General features: G+C 39.0%; 1 protein-coding gene across 1 annotated transcript in view; it reads right to left on the reverse strand.

The window, feature by feature from the left end:
• Positions 1 to 12,513, reverse strand: part of galnt14 (UDP-N-acetyl-alpha-D-galactosamine:polypeptide N-acetylgalactosaminyltransferase 14 (GalNAc-T14)) — a 196,716-nt gene extending 184,203 nt beyond the window's left edge. Inside the window, exon 1 of the mRNA XM_050058286.1 lies at positions 12,123 to 12,513. Coding sequence (XP_049914243.1) covers positions 12,123 to 12,284 — 162 coding nt within the window. The 5' untranslated portion in view covers positions 12,285 to 12,513. The remainder of the gene's footprint in view (positions 1 to 12,122) is intronic.
• Between the last annotated feature and the right edge of the window lie 3,948 nt (positions 12,514 to 16,461).

A 16,461-nucleotide genomic window follows, 5' to 3' on the forward strand; every position in this document is an offset into this window, starting at 1 on the left:
GAAAGTGACATAGTTCTGAATATATGTATATGAACCGACTGTCATCAGGAGGTCAGTGGGATGGTGGATGACCCGATATCTCGGCAATATGGCTTCCAAGCTGCAGACCACTGCAAACCACTGTTCAAGACCAACAAACGACGGAATTGGGGGTGGGGTTTTTTTTCTGTTTGTTTGCTTTTTAGAGAGATATTGGTGCCATGTTTAGTGGCAAAAGTGCCATGAAAAGCAAGTGTTTCGAGCCAAAATATGATCTTTTCCTAACCATAACCAAGTGATTTTTGCATCTTAACATAAGCACACATTAACCATAGCTTTGCTAATTCATAAAGTTTTAACATATACACCACATAATAAAATAAATAAATTAAATTAAATAAAATGTTACATATCCGGGGTTTGCAGAAATCTACAATGCCAATATTTACAATGGCGACTGGGTTGCTCCCTTTCTTTCTCTTTCAAACACACACACAAACTGTAGCGTAAAGGCATGCATATATAAATATATATAAATAAAATACATAACGTAATGTCAATACATGTGCATTTGTGATTTGATGCTGTTGTGCTAATCTTCAACTGCTTTCAGTCTATGTCCTATGTTTGTGTTTACGTTTAATGTGTGTGTGTGTGTGTGTGTGTGTGTGTGTGTGTGTGTGTGTGTGCGTGCTTGTAAGGGACCCACACGCAGTACACTTGGATAATTTTGCAGTCAAAGATGCTTGATTATGCCGCATCCTCAACTTTAAAAAATCTCATTTATGCTGATTCTTGCTGTTTTTTTCTGAATCGCCTGAATCATTTATAAAGGAGGTAGAGATGAGGAGGGGGAAAAATGCAAAACACACTTTCTTGTGCTTTTGTGAGAAACGTGCTTCTTAATGCTGCAACTGCACGGTGATTGCAAATTGCCCGTCTTTGTATAATATCAGAGCAACTGTTCATTTAGCTGAAAAGCCACAGAGGAGCAAAACAAGAAATCACCGGAGCCTGCGTCTAAAACTCTTCACTTACTTATCTGTCGTCTCCTCAATGAACACTTCTCTACCATCACAACACTGAGCTCTTCGCGTCTGGTAACCTTAGACCTGCAGGCTGCTTCTGCATAATGCTGCATTTACTTTTTAAAAGCCTAAACAGGGACAAGAGCTGCAAATTAACTTCAGCTAGATGCATTATATTCTGCACATTGTACTTAACTGTAACATCTCTCTCTGCATTGTCCCCTTTAAACAAATAAATTGTGAGAGACTGGGGCAGAAAGAGTTTTGGAAGTAAAGCATCAAGATATCTAAATTTTAAGACAGAAAATAGTTTCTTACGAACCTGAGAAAACTAAAATGAAACACATAAGCTCCAATTCTCAAGCTGTATGGAGGTGATGATCATTATTTTTAAAGGTATACTATTCAAGACTGTCTGCTACTGTTTGGAAAAATACTTGCCAGCAAAATGAAAGCCCACATTCACTTGTTTGGCATTGCACCTCACTATATTTGCATTTTTTCTGTGTTGTGTCCCTTGGATGCCTGCTGCTTACCGTCTGGCACCTGGTCGCTACCTTACAGGTACACACCAGTAAACATCCCAAACACAGAACAAAAAAGTAAAGACAAAAAATCAGGCAGTGGGTTGAGTTTCTGCAGATAAATATACTGCCACATACTTCCAGTGGTTCATAAGAGATGATTATTTCTGCATGAGTCAATACGTTGTTTTTTTAGGAAAAATCCTGCATAGTTAATCTTTAATATTTACAAAGTGGTAAGACAATGCAGGATATAAATAATAGGTGCCAGGTATAAACTTCAGTTTCTTCCATTAGCAGGACAGATATACTCACAACATGGGGTTTGTCACTTACTAATATACTGAGGAGAAAAGGAAGTACATTCATCATTAAGCTGGTACATTGTTTGGCATTTATCCAAAATCACAACTTGTAAACCTTCCAGAGTTTAACAGCGGTGCCATTCTATCAGCTGCTTGAATCAAACTTCCTGGTAATAAAATCCACCCTAACAAAATGACGAGGACCACATGAATGTTCTGTAGGCCTTTTTCAAGCCTTTTCAGAGTGGGGAAGCACTGTTCCAGGATCCAGGTATTGATCATGTTGGCTCAGTCACTGACATGACTTACAGTGGCAACTTTAAAGCACAGGGCCATCTTTAATGTTATTGTTATCTCCTGTGTTTTTTTCTTCTACGATGAAAAAGGTCTACTTACTCCGGCAAAACAGTGGCTTCTGCTGCAGTAAGAAATGTATTTCCTCAGCCATTTCCAGATCCATTTGCTGTGCCTTATCTGTGCTAAAAATACATGTTGAAAAAATTTCAGTAAGATTTTATTTGGCCCTTTGTAAGTAATCCAAGTCAGTAAAGTCCTAACGGCAACATTTCCTTGTCTTTACTTGGATTCCTGCCTTAGTTCTGTTGATTCTGGTGCACAACAGGCACAATATGAATCTGTATCATGAACACATTTCATACAGATCTAGGAACTCCTGCACCAAACAGCTGCAAGGATTTTTTTTACTGTGAAGCGACTCAGGATGTGTTGAGATGCATTAAATTTGGCTTATCTCTGCAAACTACGGCTGTTCTACAGAAGGTAACAGCCTCTATGAAATGTCAGGGCTCAAAAATAAAAATGGGCATGGGAGAGTGAAATAAATTAATTTTATTTCTTGTGTTTGACTGAACATTTTATTAATTAAATCACCCTTTCATGACATTTGTAATCTCTGGAAGCCCATAGTCATTTAAATTTAATTTGACCTTTAATATTGCTTTAAAAGGCTGGACTACTGCCATTTAAGCTCTCCTGTCCAACACAAATTTTCACAAAAAAATAAACCCTTAACAATTTCATTTTATCTTGAAAAATTCAGCTAATCTGGCAGGTGATTCTGATTTTACATTCCTCCAAATCGATGTACTCTGGCTGCCACAAGAGCAAAACTGGCAGGTGACTTTTGTGATTTATCAGCCACTGTAGCTGTTGAACCACAGTCGGGTTCATTTCCCCAGCGTGTTTCACAAATGAGGCCCTCTGTGCCAGAGGCCAGTCTAGTTAGCCAACCTGTGGGCCCTGCTGTACAGAGAGCCTCATATAAAACATTATTATTATTATTCCCTCCCTGGGAGCTGGTTATAGCCGCTCTGAAAACTCATTTCCCTCTCCTCTTGTCCATGTGAATACCTCCTGATAGGGAGAGGGAAGGAGAAAGGAACAATAACTGCATTTCATATGACGGGGAAATGAATAATTTCAACTGCGTGTGTGCATGCAGTGTGTGTAAATGTGTGCGTAAATGGGTGGTGTAGGGTATTGTGTGTGTGTGTGTGTGTGTGTGTGTGTGTGTGTGTGTGTGTGTGTGTGTGAGATTGGGCATTGTGATACACAAGGCGAGCACACAGATTGGAGCATCGATCTTGTTTCCTCAAGAAGTGAAAGAGAGAGAGAAACTGAGACAGAAACTAAAAAATGGAAAGAGAGATTCGGTTGCAAAGAAAGTTGCAATAAAGACACAGTCCATGAGTTCAGAAAATCGTGCTTCGGAATATAGAATCGTATTTTGACAATTCACACTATAACTGTTTTTATGTATGATCTCCCTTAAAGTCCATTTTAGTCATATCCAACTGCACATTGTCACTGACACAGGGTGAAAATCATACAGGGAAGGAAATGTATAAAAAAATATATATATAAAAGGAGTGAGATATCAACATAAAACTGTGATTCCCTTTACCGCCCTGTCTCTCATGCACATGCACTATCTCCATAAAGATTGTGGTACACTGTTCACAGTCAAGTCTGATGCTGTAAGTTCATCAGCTCATGATGAAGTAATGGCGAAGGACTGCAAATATTAAGATAAACAGTATTAATGTAGCACTCATTAAGCTTTAGTTTACCAAACATCACACACACAGACATCACCCGCTGATAAAAGACAGACTACAATAATTATGATCATGCTCAACAGGTAAACAATTCCTGTTATGCTCATTTTTTAGGTTCATGCTTGTATTTTGGGTTTCTAATAGAACATCGTTACATGCTTCATTGTTTAAAAAAACCCAACATATTTTACACATGTATTCACTCCCTGAAACGCTCCCTATTAGTGCCTGTTTCTTTAAGCCCCTCTCCTGAAAAAGCCCAGTCTGCTCCCATTGGCCAGTGTATCCAGGTATCCAAAGTCCCCCTGTCCCACCCTACAGTGGGGCTTGCACACCTCACATGCGCTGAGGATAAGTAATTACCAATCACAGCACAGTAAGTTGGGACTATGTAGAACATGCTTGGGGAAAAAACATCTCTGGGGTCTCTGCACCATTATTGCAGCCACAGGAGTAACTATAACAGAATACAGCAGTGACTACTGTGAAAAAATCACCAACAAAAGCTTCTCCACCAAAATTTTGTCAACTGGACATGTTTCAGCAGGAATATTATCTGAGATCAGGGTAAAATTAACAACAACGGCAACCAAGATTAGCCTACATGTTTCCTGACGTTAGCATGTAGCTACATGTAGCAGTGTGGGCTATATAGCATATTCTAAAGATGACGATATGGATTGATGTTTTCTCTTTGCATCAATGACATTGAATCGTTGATCATTGATATATTTTTGACCAAATACCTTGATAACGATATTGTGACAATATTGTAGGGTTGCCTATTGGTGCTTTCACAAAATATTTACAAAATTACATTTTTGATAAATAATCATCAGTACTGTGGATATAATAACTAAGGAGGTAAAGGCAAATAAAAGAACAGCTAGAACAGTCTGGTAAGTACAGAAAATGACATCACCGTACTGTAATGCAGCCCTTAAAGCCAGAAAAATACACCATTTAAGATATTACTACATCCAAAATGTAAGACAATATCTATGCTTATATCATAATATCAGATAATATCAATATATTGCCCAGTCCTAGGCGCAGTAATACTGTTGTTATGTGGTCACAGTTGTTTGCGTATGGAGTATTTTATGATGACTTTGAACGCAGCTCAACCAATCATACTCAAGGACCAGAGCTATCTGTTTTATAAATAAGAATCTTAGACACTGACATGAAATAGTGCGGAAGTCAGCCTAATATGAGTAAAAATATAAACATAAAATAAAATATAGTTCAGTGATAGGCTGGTGTATAGCCGTGATAAAATGAATAACCAAATATAGCCAGGATAAAATAAATAAATACATATGTACAGGTATAAAAAGGTCGTAGTAGTAGTAATTGCAGTGTGAGTAACTATGGTGTATCGTATTGTAATTCTGATATAGACAGCAATGCTTATGGATCCCAAGGTCATGTTCAATAGAAATATTTCTTATGAAGTACCTCACAAACATCCATTTGGGACAAAGGGAAATTTTTCCACCAGCCTCAAAACTTCAAATGACCTTAAAATGATTCTTTCTGGGTGGATTATAAGCAACATTTTGCTGATTTGACAGGTTTTAAAGGTTACAGGCAGTCTGAGGGGCAGTTAGTTCTATAGCACACAAACCAACAAAACACAACAAACTAACAGTCAGTCTGTGTGTGACTGCAGTCAGCAACAATGTCAGGTGTTAATGAAGCACTAGAGCTGACAATCTCCTGAGACACACAGATGGTTTTGATGGCAATGCTCTCATCACTTAAAAGGCAAACTCTTGTATAAAATAACTATAATGTCTTAAATTGTGTGATATCTAATATTTTCTGGTCTCCACCGTACAGCACATCCTGCTTGAATCCTGATCAAACACCTGCCCACCTGCCCTGGGACGTTTCACATCCATCTTTAACAGAAAGAGAAAAAGAGAGAGTGAGAGAGCAGCGCACACAGAGCGGCAGAGTGTCCTTCAGTATTCAACGAACCAACAGATTGTTTCCTCTCATGTTTGGACTTCTGAAGGCAGAAACTCCATAAAGATCCCCTGCCAACCTGCCTGAGGACACGGGCACACTCCAACCACACTGCTTCAAAGGCTCTCCAAAGGCTCTCTCAGGGTGTGTGAGTGTGCGTGTGTGTTTGTGTGTGTCACTGTGTGTGTGATCTCCCCTCTGTGCAAGAAATACCAATTTTTCTTGTGTGCACATGCAGATGAGGGTGTGATCCTGCATATAAGTGTTTCTGTGTGCGCGTGTGCGTGTGTGTGTGCGTGCGTGCGCAAACAGGAGAACCGTTCCTTGTACAGGAAGTAGTCGTGCTAGGTAAACAGGAGTGCAGGCTAATCCTGTGAGAAATGGGAACTCTGCATTAGCATTTGAATAGCGCACAGTGCCACAAGTACTGCTGACAAAACTAACACACATCCTCAGTCATGGCTTAGACTCGCACACAAATACACTGCAAATATTCAGAGCTGGATGAGAAGATTTTTCATAGCAGTCAGAGACATGTAGCTTATATGTACACAGGATTCTTCAGAGAAAAAAAAAACCTATTTGCCGTTTGTTTTTGACGTGGTTTTTCCACAGGAGGTTTCACATTAACACACCTCTGCACACTTTCACCTGCAAGCTGTCCAACAAAACCACAGGCTACATTTACATGCACATTAATAATATGATTATACTGTAATTAGGCCGATAATGAGGGTAAGAGCCCATGTAAACAACATCTGATTATGTGAAATTATGCATAATCATAGGAACATGCTGGTGTCTGGATGAAAACGTTGCTATACCAAATTTTATTATCTGTGCTACCGTGCAATTATGATCGAGTTTTCCCAAACCTCAAGGATGAGATCCAAAAAGTGACGAGTTTTAACCTTTTCCAGAAGACCTTTAGAAACTCGGGAGTTTTAAATGCATTTTGGCTGCCTGAACTTCAATTTGGGGTTTTGGGTCATAATTCCTGCCATCCAAAAGTTCCTGCTTCAGAATAACCTGATGCATGCGTTGTTTTTAGGTTTATATATTGTTGTCCTTGTTTTAAAGTATTTTATGTGTTCTTATGAAATATGCTCTGCTTTGTGTTTTAGTTTTAATGTAGTTCATGTGTCTTTTGTAGCTGTCACTACAACTGCCCAGGGAACTGCATTTGAAAATTGGCAAAATGGATAAACTGGCACATTTATAGAAATGTCTTTAATTGTGCGCTGTCCCTGTGACTTTCAGCTGTGTAAATAAAAATAAAAGGTGGATTTCACAATGAGCTATCAGGGTGAAGTTTGCCATGCTGAATGTCACTGGTCAAGCACAAGTTGGAAAAAAAACTTGTGTGCAGCATTCGGCAAGCACTGGTTACAAATTCTCAATATTATTCAGCAGACTTCTTAACTAGCAAAAAGTTGTAAAGAATAATGTGATGACTTTCTTGTTGTCTAGGTGCATACAAAGAACAGTGTCTCAAACAAAGCTTTTCAGTCCTTTATGGTTTTAGTTCAACAAATCTGAATGTTCCTTCAGATGTGCTGAAAACAGAACAGAAACAGGAATGCACAACAGGGACTTTGTAGTTCCTGGGGCTCAATCATTCATAGTATTATTTGGTAAACAAGAGACAGGTGAGCCAGGACCTATCAGGGTGATGTCTCAATGACAGGTTAAACACACAATGGAGACTGCTTGTATAAAGCATATGTCCAAGGTGCAAACAAGTGCTTTCACTAGTTGGGTTTCCATCCATAATGTCGTGCAAATTTTGACCGAATTTTCAGAAAATCAGCAAAAGAAAATGCAAATTTATGTGCTTCTCCATCTACTACTATTATGCAAAATTAAGAGTTGGTTCATCAAGATAAGCAGTCGGTAGCGCTAATTCTCCAATTTGAATCTCTGACTTTCAAGCGACAGCCCTAGCTTGCAGTGCCTATTCATTGACAACGCGCCATTATTTATTCCCTGAATCAGTTTTCATTACATAAAGTCTCATTTACCTTTTATTGATTTACCGTTTTTTTTTAAAATGCCCCTAAGTGTAAAAGCTTTTTTTTGGGATATTTCAAGGGGGGCAGGGGGGCATCTTTTATTCACAAATTGAAAATGTGCATAAAAACAGTAGGATGGAAACAGACACACTTATGTTAGTGTTAGAACTTAAGTAGATTACATCGGTTGTATTGCTTTCTTTGGGGGAGATAAAACAACCCAAAGGTTGGCATTGTGCAGTTGAGGAGCAGGATAAACAACAAACCAGACACTGACTTGGACAGCAGATATTGCTCTGCTTATACTTGGGTGTCTGTGAGGGTGTGCATGCAGACTGTTCACATGAAGGTACATGACGACACATGTGTGAGCACGTCTGCGTATGCATGCACCCTCACACACAGATGGGCAGATGACGATTTTAGAATTTAAATACTGACACAGAAAGTGTATTTCTCCCTTAAGGGAACAGCTAGCAGAGTGCAAATGAAGAAGAACTTCAGGTTTTTACATTTACAGTGTTTTATCCAACCGGCAGTCTCCGAGGCTGGAAAATTAAAGCCATGGAAGTGCCAAAAACTGCAGTTCTTTGACTGGGCACTTGAGGCTGGCTCCAGAAGCAAGTCAACCCCATAGACCTGCTTGATAAAATGTCTAACTTTACAGCAGAAATAAAAATGTGACAAAACCTGGTACAAAAAACAGTCTTGCTCTCTACAAGCTGTCTGCTGATTGTGTCCGCAGCTTCTCAGTCAGATCCACCCCTTGCCCCTCCGCAGCACCAGCCTCTCGTCCATGTGTATGTTCACTCTTGGCTCCAAAACAACAAGATGGCAACCACCGAAATGCCGAACTCAAAGATTCAAACAGGAGTCCACGAACCAATGGGTGATGTCACAGTAGCTACATCATTATCTATACAGTCTATGGTTATATCCCTTTAAATTAAAGATATAAGACTAAGCACCCTTCTTGTTGTTAAGTTCAGCTTGGCACACACCTTTCATGTTTTTTTAGAGAAACTTGCTGTTTTGGTTCAAATGTTTCTCTAATTAGAGCTGCATCATATTCCCGATCCTGTTCTAACTCATGTTTGAATAATGTACCACTGCACCAGAAGGGCCCAATTTAGGTTTCTTTTTTTATGATGGGAACAGACTGTGTGCATGGTAATGATGATACAAGGCGGTCTCTACCTGCTGACAGATCCTACAGTTTTACACTGGGTGTGAAAACCGTAGGATTAAGTTGGCATGTCTGTATCTGGCAAGGGTATTAGGCGAGGTGTTTTACAGCATGTGTGTCCTGACTTGAAAATGATTCATTCTCTCTCTCTCTCTCTCTCTCTCTCTCTCTCTCTCTCTCTCTCTCACACACTGACTGTCCTGCTGAATGAACGGAGATTCTCTCATTAGCTTGTAGGCTTAAATCTCACAGAACAAGTCCGCACTAGACAAGACAGGGTTTTTTTTCTTCTTCTCTTTCCTCTTTTCCTCCTGATCGGCTAAGTGGTTGCAGCTGTTTCTACCCCTTCTACTCAAGTACTTTAATTACATTTCAGATTTCATATTTGAGGCATTTATCTGGTCAACTTACAACAAGAGCAACAGCCGATTAAGCTTCAATGCCTGATTTATGCAGCATTTGAAAAGCACCTCCTACTCGTACAAAATTAAGGCGAGCCTCAAATTGAAGACAAACAGTGGTTCCTCTTAAAGAACTGTTGACGTCTTAAGAGCTTTGTTGATGCATAATTATTACACTTTGCTGACTGGATTCTCTGTTTTTCACAAATACTGACTTTTGCTTATTACTATAAACTTTTGTGTTGATTCAACTAGTGGATGAGATAGATGTTAAGTCATGAGATCACTAATTCAGAGAGGGGTTCCGCCTCTGGGCACAATGAATATCTGTATCAAATTTCACAGTGATCCATCTGATAGTTGTTGAGATACTTCAGTATGGGCCAGAGGCGTGACCAACAGACTGACATTGCCATCTCTAGAAAATTTGACCTCACTACACTGGCATCACAACTTGGCATTTGAGTCCAACTTTCTGATTCAGTATTCACACTTGTTTCAGGGCCAAGCTCAGCTCTATTTAATAACTGGCTGCCAAGACAGGCCTCTGTTCAAGAGTTGGCTGCATGTTTCGGAGCAGTGTAGTGGCAGAGTGTCACTGGTCTGCTCGGTTTTGATCCTTTTAAAATAAGTGTAGCTGTAAAACCTCTGAAATGTGATACATCACACATGAACTCAAACTGTTAGGAAGACGCACACATGCTTTTGACTGTAGGCGATCTAACAGTAATGTGTGTTTAAGCTGTTTACTCAGACCCCTCTAAAAGCTTTCATTCAGCCTGCATTTACATTTCAGCCGTTTAACTGACGCTCATATCCAAAATGACTCACATTTGAAAGAACACCAGAGTAAGCTTCCCGTATTACAAGCAACCATGAACAAGGAGCTCAGGGAGGTCAGAGGTCACAATATGCTGCTGATCAATACAACAAATAATCCTGTATATTAGGAAAGTACAAGGAACACAGAAAGCTGAGTGGAGAACTATCAGATTTTCTATGCAAGATTTATGTATTTCTGTTGTCTCTACATAAATACTTGTCACTGTGACACAGACTGCTGAGTCTCAGTGTGTGGCGGGGGAGCTGAATATGCAGCAGCCCTCTCACTCACTCACACACACACACACACACACACACACACACACACACTGATGGGCTTTCCATCGAAAAAAAATCTTCTGTCTGGACTCCTTTGAAATATACAGTGAATCTATGCCATTATTAAAGTAGAATAAACTGGGTGGATTGTACTTATAATGTAAAGTGACTCACAAATAAAGCAGTAAATTCTGATAATGGTACAAGTAAGTTTCATTATTTAAATAGGTAGCAGCAGAGCACACTGCTTATCTTCAAGGCTGAGACCTCATACACTGTTTACCATTCTTTCATAATAATTATTTATAGTACTTGTGCTATATTTCATGTCCTCTCATCTCACAATCATTCTACAGAAAAGCATTTCTCAAAACTGTGGGCTGTTCCAGGATTTCTACAGTGTGTGTGTGTGTGCGCCGGTAGTTCAATAAAACAAGGTAAGAGAGGCATGATCAATACAATTTATCCCACCAGCCACAGTTAACATGCTGCAGGTCTTTTGCATAACAGATATCCTGCAGTGCACACTGGGCGCAGACACCAAGCCGGGTCGAAAATGAACCCAATTATCTTCAAAAAGGAGCCACAGCAATCTGATCACGATTTTATACTGTGATAGAAGCCCCTGTAGTGGCTGTATGAGCATATTATGGAGATGGCACTTAGAGTATATTCAAAAAGAAATAAAAAGTTGAGTATTGAATCACAATCTATAGAGACACTGCAGACAGGAATATTGTAGGATTAAATATGAATATCCTGTAGGTAAATGCCCACTGATACCAAGATAAAACTGGAGAGAATGAAATATTTAAGTAACGATATTGCAGATTTTCTTTAGTTTTTCCACTGGGAGCGGACAGAAGAAACACGACAGAGAGGGACTTTATCCAACTTAAGTTCTTAGGGTTCGACACTTATGGTGTTTGAATTTAACATTTGCATTTCACAAGGAAATGTACTTTATACACTCTGCATCACTTACAGACTAAGTTGTCACCTTCAAGCATGAAAAAGTCTCCAAATATGAATCTCTGCTATCTAAACTACTCATCAGTGCCAACTACAACAATTAAACAAACATAGTGCATTCACTGCTCTGACATTAAACTTTGCATAACTAGTTACATTTTACTGCCAATGTGCTTTTACTCAGTTTCAAATATGGGAGTTTTACTTGTAACTGAGTACAGTTATTTTTTGTTGTTGTATAGTTCCATTCACTAAAGACCTCAAATACTTTATCCAGCACTGACAATCAAACTATCCCTGAGGTTTGAAAGAAAAGTACAGAGACATCACAGCCAAGCTAGAAGTCTTTACAGGGATGTAAACGCCATAAAACAACCACTAATGCCACTATAAACTCATCACTGATGCACTTCAGGATATTATGGCTTTACTACAAGAGATAATAGCCTGCAGTGACTGCTGTTTACTCAACACACACGGGGACATCGCTGCATCTTTTCTTTCGGACACACACACTCAGTGTCTGTCGCGTACACACAAAGTAGGAGAGGTGGTACTTCACCTGGTTGTACGCTGTCTCTCCGCCTCCCGCTACTCCTCCTCCTCCTGCTCCGGTACCGAGCTCCGGCAGCTTCCTCCGGCTCAGCACCAGCAGGTAAACCAGCGCCCCCAGCCACACCAGCACCGCCACGGCCACCGCCAGCCTCCGACAGAGACGCTTCATTTTCCGGTCAGGAGGAGCCGGCGGCGCCCGCAGCCCGGCTGCTGTCAGAATCCCATTTTTAGAGAAGCGAGCAAACAAATAAAACAACCAGACTCAACCGGACAACCCTTACTAACTAACACACACATACAAGTCTGTCCGGTTCCGCTGACGGTAAAACACTGACTACACAGCGCGCGCTCTCTCTTTTTCACTCTCCCTCTCCAACTCACAGAGGCTCGAGCGCTTCTCTGACACGCCTGACAGCCGTGTGCGCGTGCACGTGTGTGTGTGTGTGTGTGTGTGTGTGTGTGTGTGTGTGTGTGTGTGTGTGTGACACACAGTGTGTTTCGCTGAGGGAGTCCTGGACCCTCCTGAAGGTTTGAATGGGAGAGCATGGAGCTCCACCTGCCGACACGCACAACTACTCCAGTAAAGTAGAATAGAATAGAAGAGCCAGAGAGGAAGACAGAAAAGCACAGACAGAGAATAAAAGAATACAAAAGCACATCAACAGAAAATTCATCTGCAACAAATCTCTCTTTTCTTTAGTAAAGACACCAATAATTCACTCATCTTTGGGTATCAGTCCACAAGGAAGGGAATGCTTCCTAACACAACCCCCAAACAGCCATGACATAACAATAAATTTCCAAACAAGGGTTGTTGTGGGAATTTAGATAAAGATAATTAACTTTAAAGACAGAGGGTCGGAAAAGAAGAGTGAAAAATGAGGAAGAATGCACACTACAAATATAGCTCAATATAGCATAGACATAATACCAGATTAAGCTTGCTCCATAGTTTTTGTTTATGTGTTATTTTATTATTACTGCAATGTTACAGCATCGAACCAAACCCTTGTCTTGTGTGTCTTTATGCCCATGGATACTGGGTAAAACCAACCCATTATTGCCAGTATTACCCATTGATTTTTAGTGTGTAGGCCAGGAGAAAAAGGACGATGACAAAGAGGACAAATGCAAAAAAAAAAAGTGCCAAGAAGAAAAACGAGAGAGAGGAGAGAAGGCAGGAGAAAAGAGGAAGAGAGAGGAACTGAGATTATACAAAAAAACGTAAAGAAGAGGGGTGTGGGGGGAAGAGGAGGAGAGAGGAAGGGGACAGATTTCTTTTTCTGTTGCAGTCACATGAACCGACAAGTTGACAAGAAGTTATCGCACATTTTATCTCAATAAATTATCAAATACACCACTGGTTCCATCTTTTTGTTATTAATTAAATACTTGGAACAAAAATAAAAATGATCCCTCTTATGAGAGAAGTGAACCGGAGGAGAATCATATTTATTGTCTTAGTGCGCCATCTAGTGTTTGAGAAGAGTATCAGTCCTTTCTCCATCTGTCTCCAGTGAACAGTGAGTGAAGTCATCTTAACCACTTTACTTTATTTGAGTATTTCCATTTTATGATACTTTATTATATGTCACTATATTCCACAGTTGAAATATTGGTACTGAAGTTTTTTTTTTACTACACTACATTTATTTGACAACAATAGTTTAGAGTCTTTATCAATTCCGATTAATATTACATGTAATATATAATATAAAGCTAATATTCAACAATAATTAACTAATAAATAATGACATATTATTATAGATTAAGCTATCTGACAGTATATAAATTAGATCAAATTTGTTTCACCTTTACCAGCTGCAACATTATTATGAGTTATGCTAATATATTAATGCATTATTAATTATATTCCAATAATATGATGCATTATTCTGAAATTAGCAATTCTGCATAGTTTTACTTTTGTTACTTCAAGTATATTTTGATAACAGAGTATTTCCCATTGTTTCTACTCTGTGGTTTTACTACTTTCATTCAAGTAAAATATACATGTACTTCTTCCACCTTTGCTAGCCATCCACATGTTGTATCTTTTACTACAGTGCGGTACTTCCACTTTCAGTTAAGTAAAAGATGTGAATACTTATTCCACCACTAATGACATTGAAATAAATATGTCTCAAAGACTATTACAAAACTCCACGTCTCCACAGCACACGGCAAAAAGTAACTCCCGCTCAAATATATACACACCGGTGTACATGCTGCAATGTCAGGCTCAAGAAGATCTACTTACAGAAAAATGCAAAAAGTGTCTCAATATTTTAATAGAGTAGAAGTTTTAGAAACAACTCCGACATCAGTTTTACAAATGGAGAGTTCAAGCTGCATTGTTGTAGGTGCAATCTGAAAGCCAAAGGCAGCAATTACAAACACTGAAATGGATGAAAACTGAGTTTAATTAATACAGAACCTCCAGCACTTGTTCAGATTAAAGGTGAGTCACTTGTGTTTGCGGACAACTTTACCCGTTAATATTAATCAGACTGTAATATCGATTACATCACCCTCCTTGTAATTCCAAGTTAGAGATACCAGAAATTTTTGACACTGACAGTATCTGCCACTTGGTAAAAATTAACTACAGAACTGTCAACAAACCAGTGGAGAAAGGCTGCTGTTGCTGACAGTTACATTAAAATAAAATCTAATATTAACTCCTATTCAAGCAATTCAAATCATATATTCTCACAGGAGCAATAATGTTTTCATCTGGTTTTGCATGATAAAAAACACTTAGAGTATGTACTAAGGTATATAACTGATTTAAAGATGGCAAGCAGTGGGGTTAACCATCTTGGAATATGCAGCCTTACACAGCCAATGCTGCATACGTTTTTTTGTCGCCTTCCCCAGATCTGTGTCTCGTCACAGTCCTGTCTCTACAGATTGTTCCTTCATTCTCATGGCTTTGTTTTTACTCCAATATGCATCGTGAGCTGTGAGACCTTACAGACGGGTGTGTGCCTTTCCACATCGTGTCCAATCAATTTAATATATCAGCTGGACATCAATCAAGGTGTAAAGTCATCTTTTACGTTGATCAAGGGAAATGGGATGTACATGAGCTAAATTTAAAGTCACAGCAAAAGGTCTGAATACTTATGTCAATGTGATACTTCAGTTTTTAAAGAATTTTCCTTTGTCATTATGAGATACTGAATTGAGACTTATGTATACCCACTGTATGTACTGATTTGGGAGAAACACAATTTAAGTTTTCTGTACCTTTTAAGGTGACTTTTCAGCAGCTTCATTCTTCAATTTGATCTTCTTTCCTTCTCTGGGTGTTTGAGTTCACCAGGACTGAAGGTTAGTGGAGAAGCACCCAGCAGAACACTGAGCACTAAAATGGAGATGTGGCGTTTATTCCCTGCAGCAACAAAGGGAAGCCAACAAATAAAATAAAATAAAAGACAAAAGAAGGTGAGTCTTGAACAATACGACTCATTGTGATTCTAAAACTACAAATTTAGAGCATACATATTATTGCAACACTCATGGACTACATATGTATTAAAACCTAATGAAAACTATATGACAGTAACAGTGGTGGAAAAAGTACTCAAATGCTTAACAGTAGCAGTACTAGCGTATGGAAACTCTCCACTAGTACTCCAGGTACAAGTCCTGCATTCAAAATCTCACTTAGGTAAAAGTATATAAGTATAATTAGCAAAATGTACTTTAAGAAGGCTAACAGTTGAGCGCTAAAAGCATTTTGTGACTTACAACTGTAGTTTAGCTTATTTTCACTTCTACTTTAATAATATTCACCACTTTTTCATATTGCCTTACTTTTTCTCATATCTTATCTTACAGTCTTTATGTATTACATTTTCTTGTTGTTAGAAAGTGCAATATTAATAAACGTACCTTACCTTAAGATAGCCAAATCACATGAACTGCTAATATTGAGATAAAACTAGCTAACGGTTAGCTAACGTAATTGTCGAACTTCAAGACAAATTTACTAAGTGGTCCAGGATTACAAACGTTTCACTTTCCTTTTAAGCTGTTCAAGGCCGCTGTATTAACTCGGTGAAAAAAATTCCTACATGTACAACATTTTTAAAAGAGGAAAAGTTACATTAGCCATTTTGTACAAACACTTTTTTGTTCGTATGCTAAGGTTAGCTGCTAACCTAGCCTCAATCAAAAATAAGATGCAGGTGTGTGGCCCCTCCCCCTGCAGTTAGCTCAACCAATGAGATGCGTTCTGAGTCTCACACTTCATTTATGACAATGTCCACTTACTAGCCTGCTCTGGAAGTTTCTACAGTAATACATGGTCCTCATCCACAGATTGCATTTCTGTTGCA

Source organism: Epinephelus moara, chromosome 12 (genome assembly GCF_006386435.1).
Source record: "Epinephelus moara isolate mb chromosome 12, YSFRI_EMoa_1.0, whole genome shotgun sequence".
NCBI classification, from domain to species: Eukaryota; Metazoa; Chordata; class Actinopteri; order Perciformes; family Serranidae; genus Epinephelus; species Epinephelus moara.